Source organism: Vollenhovia emeryi, unplaced genomic scaffold (assembly GCF_000949405.1).
Source record: "Vollenhovia emeryi isolate VEMERY1.0 unplaced genomic scaffold, V.emery_V1.0 DF939176.1, whole genome shotgun sequence".
NCBI classification, from domain to species: domain Eukaryota; kingdom Metazoa; phylum Arthropoda; class Insecta; order Hymenoptera; family Formicidae; genus Vollenhovia; species Vollenhovia emeryi.
The window spans coordinates 1,342,958-1,347,106 of NW_011967190.1; the positions used below are offsets into that span (position 1 = coordinate 1,342,958).

At 37.8% G+C, this 4,149-nt stretch overlaps 1 protein-coding gene across 1 annotated transcript; it reads right to left on the minus strand.

Annotated features, from left to right (window-relative positions):
• Positions 1–491: 491 nt before the first annotated feature.
• On the minus strand, positions 492–3,750 carry LOC105563422 (guanine deaminase). Its single transcript, XM_012015013.1, has 9 exons — positions 3,504–3,750; positions 3,086–3,212; positions 2,417–2,686; positions 2,089–2,307; positions 1,857–1,964; positions 1,567–1,674; positions 1,124–1,289; positions 858–1,004; positions 492–779 (listed from the first exon to the last, which is right to left on the minus strand). Exons 1-9 carry the CDS (start codon positions 3,596–3,598, stop codon positions 580–582), a joined length of 1,440 nt encoding a protein of 479 aa, XP_011870403.1. The 5' UTR covers positions 3,599–3,750; the 3' UTR covers positions 492–579.
• Between the last annotated feature and the right edge of the window lie 399 nt (positions 3,751–4,149).

Sequence of the window (4,149 nt, forward strand, 5' to 3'; positions counted from 1 at the left end):
TACTTGTCGCCCGCTGCAGACGATGCTATTTTTCCTGCTGGATTGCTTGCGATTTAGTAAATTACTATCGTTGCACCACTCAGCATTCAGGATTCCTAGTAATTTACTAAATCGCAAGCAATCCAGCAGGAAAAATAGCATCGTCTGCAGCGGGCTTTACTCTAATTTATTGCACTAGTTCACCAATATAGCAAGAGATCAAATTTAACTATTTGAAGTATAACATAGAATGGTATTTGACAGGAGGGTCAAAGTTAACAAAGATAATCATAAAGTAGTATTTAACAAGATGGACAAAGATAAATAAAATACTTTTACATTGTTAAAATAGATTCGGAGAAATATTGTTCTGCTGCTTCAAGATTTAAAATGAAAGTATAACTTGACGGAGCCAAATGTAATATTTCTATCGAAGAAGCGAGAAATTAAAAATCGCTTATCTTATCCATTGCATATTTAAATTTGTACAAAGTAAACAACACTGTACAAAGTAATGTAAAAAATAGTGTACAAAGACGGAGGCCTTTTATTTAGTAATTTATATTTTATGTTATAAAACATATAAAGTAGAGGAAGCTCTTATTTAACTTTCCTGCCATTTACATACACTGCTATAATGTTACGTTCATCACCGGCGTATATAAATCTCTGGAGGTTCTCCTCCAGCGTGTATTCTCTTAAATTGTCCAACAAACTGCCTTCCGCATTCAAGTCGACAATGAGAGCATCGAATTCTTTGCCCGGCATCAAATTACCGACTTTGTCCTCGATCGAGAGTGCTAGACATAATCGATGCAATTGTAAAAAGCGTTTTGTAGATGAATGAACAGAGCATTCTTAATGATTGCCAACTTTACCTTTAGCACACCCTAATGTTGCCATATGGAAGACGTCTTTGTAACTAAGCGGTGTATAATTGTCCCTCATAAAGGATAAACAATTCGATACTCCTAAAACCGATCTCATTTCGTCCAACATACTGTAACTGGCTCCACCCGAAACATCTAAGAAGACATTTTTAATACGATAAACGTCATATTGTACAATATTGATCAAATATCCAAAGCTTGGATATTACGTTAAATATCCAAATTATTAGCGTAAAAGGAGATTCTTGTGGCACCTGTTCCAAGTCCGACTTTGACATTGTTAGCCTTTAGCCTCTGCACGTCGCAAAGACCGCTTTTCAGATGCAAGTTCGAAGAGGGACAGTGAATTACAGCTGATCCTCGTTCACTGAGAATGGCAAGCTCGTTATCTGTGAGATGGACCCCGTGCGCTAATACTGTCTGTAAAACGGCCAAATATATTGTCATACGTATGAGTCCACTGGGCCAATCACATATTTTCGCGTACAAGAAAGTAAGACATCGATTGACCACCGTTAGGTTCGGTATGACAGGTCGTACATTGTTCCATAGTCCGTTCCGTTTCACGCATGACGCGCACCATTTATCCTTGTCATTCACCAGATGTTAAATAAAGATAAATGATGCATTATGCACATCATACGTGAAACGCACCTTCACAGTCTGCTATTTAGTAGATTAACAAAATGAGATATACCTTATTGGTAAGAAGACCAGCGGCATCATAAACAGCTGTGTACGAAGGCTGATGTGGAAAAGTTTCTATCACTGCCGCTACTTCGGCTTTATTTTCAGAGACATGAGTCTACGAAGAACGAGGAACACTTTGTACTTATATAAATATTAACGTCGTACATTGTGTGTGAATGTATGTGTATGTGTGTGTGTGTGTGTGTGTGTGTGTGTGTGTGTGTGTGTGTGTGTGTGTGTGTGTGTGTGTGTGTGTGTGCTGACAGCGTATCAATAACAGCGAGCTCAATAAACCACCTGTATATGTAAATCTTTCTTTTTAGCGATCTTAGCCAGTTCCTGCATTAATTCCATGTTGCAACTCAATGCGAATCTCGGCGTGATAATCGGCCTTACGAGTGGATTCTGTAACGAGTTCAGAGTACTGTAATATCTTTCTGCAATTAATTCCAACATTGTCGACCCGAAATCGAAGAGTCGTTATCTTGCCGCGATGTCGCAGGCAGATAAAATACGAGTTTGTATTTACCCCTATTTGCTCAATAGACTTTATGAAAGCCACGGTGTCCTTAATTGACTTCTCGGTGCTTTCGTAATATCCATCGTCACGCGGGGTGTTCATATTCACTTTGCCGATAAAAGCACGTTGGCCCAGCTTCGCGGCTTTCTCCGCGAGGATCGTAGACGCCTCGGCGTATAAAGACGCAAAGTAACACGCCGTTGTTGTGCCCGTACCGATGGTTCGTTTCTGCAAAAGCACGCAACATTAAACGTTAATGAGAAGCTTTGAGAATAGCTCTTAAATAACTATACGTATGTAATATTCTACGATAACATCAGATAGAACGGTTAAGTACCACAACTGCTTCAAACACTTGCTCTGCGAATTTCGCATTAATGTACTCTCTCTCCAGTGGAAAGGTGTAAGTCTCCAGCCAATCCAACAGACACTTGCTGTAACCCAGTCCAAGATTCGGAAGCTGAACCGCATGAGTGTGGCCGTCGATGAATCCAGGCATCATAAACTGTCCAGGTGACAAAACAGTAACTTCCTCCGAGGGAGAAATCTCGGAAGAGTCGTCTGTGTTCGGTGGATTGCTTGTGTAATTCTCCGAAACACGAGTAATCTAGATATTACATAAGATAATGCCACTAATTTATATTTATCTTATTTCTATATTATTTTAAATAAACTACTCTCTAAAAGTCAATCAGTGGATTATCACTGAAAACAATAAACATAAAACAGTGAATAATTCATTGACTTACACAATTATTCACTGAATAATTCAGTGCTATATTTATATCACATATCTCACATATACTTTTACACACACATATATATGTATATCTACTCTCTAGAAGTCAATCAGTACATTATCACCGATTCACAGTTATAAGTGATAATACACTGATTGACTTCTAGAGAGTAGATATACATATACGTGTGCAAAAGTATATGCGAGATATGCGAGATATGCGTTAAATATAATATTAATCAAGTTAAACATCTAAGGTTTGAGTACTTTGCCATCCTGAAGAAATACAGCAACCTTCTCCTTAATAATCAATTTCTCATTGTCATCTGTGTGAATCAACGGACCGATAAAAACTTGCCGAACCATTGCACTGTATCTCCTGCAGATGCTTATGCTGAAACAATAAAAAATGTCATGTATGTACATGTACATTGCTATTTATCAGTTTTATAATTGCGTTCGATCGAGACTTTGAATATTTTTGTCGTTTACATCTACATAATATTACTATTACATTTCTTATTTTATTACAAGCTGTTATATATATCATAATATATTCTTAATATTACGTAATTTTAAGATACACAAGATAAACGTACGTCGTTGAATTAATATCCTATCGTTTTCTTTGCGTCATTTAATTGTAAAAAATACAAAGGAAAGAAAGGCGAGTTTTTCTCCTTACCCCATAAAATTCTCATAACGTCCGCGAATGAAATATTCACTCGGCAACGTGTCCGTCACGACTGTCGGTGCGTTCGCGACGCTTAATTTTGGCATGTATAAGTGACAGTAACGTAATCATTGATAAAACGCTTGATCAGCTTGATTGCTTCGTTATCGCACACAGCTGGCCGTTCAAGGGTAAAATCGTAGTAAACAGCTGATCCGAGAGAAAAGCATCCATCTTCGCCAATATCAAAGAGTGACTGTAAAAAGGACGGGTTTTTCGCCCCTTTTGCGGCCCTCGATTTTGGGATCGATTCATATGCGAATCAACTCCTTATAAAATATACAGGGTGAATCTTAGCTGCTGTTCCAGCTTTTTACCATGAGAGCTGGATTACCGACTGCAACTTTAGTTCACTGACCGGCACGAGAGGGCAGCTGCTTAGATCTCAGGGCTGTTGCAGGCAAGTTGAAAAATTGTTCCACTCACAGACATCACGCGGAGAAAAATAATTTGCTAGCACAATATACCATATGTAAATTTAAGTAAATTTTGTCTGTTATTTTATAATAAAGTTATTTTCTCTTTTATGGTCAACTCTGTGTTAAGAACACTAATTTTATTAAAAAATAATTGTGCGAAATACACTGCTCAAAAGAAA

What these genes read in the sequence shown, in the direction of transcription:
- LOC105563422 (XM_012015013.1), bottom strand. Translation starts at nt 3,598, where the DNA reads ATGCCAAAATTAAGCGTCGCGAACGCACCGACAGTCGTGACGGACACG. An exon ending in CGTTATGAGAATTTTATGGG is followed by an intron (nt 3,213 to 3,503) that starts GTAAGGAGAAAA and finishes TTATTGTTTCAG; the next exon opens with CATAAGCATCTGCAGGAGAT. An exon ending in TATTTCTTCAGGATGGCAAA is followed by an intron (nt 2,687 to 3,085) that starts GTACTCAAACCT and finishes TGTAATATCTAG; the next exon opens with ATTACTCGTGTTTCGGAGAA.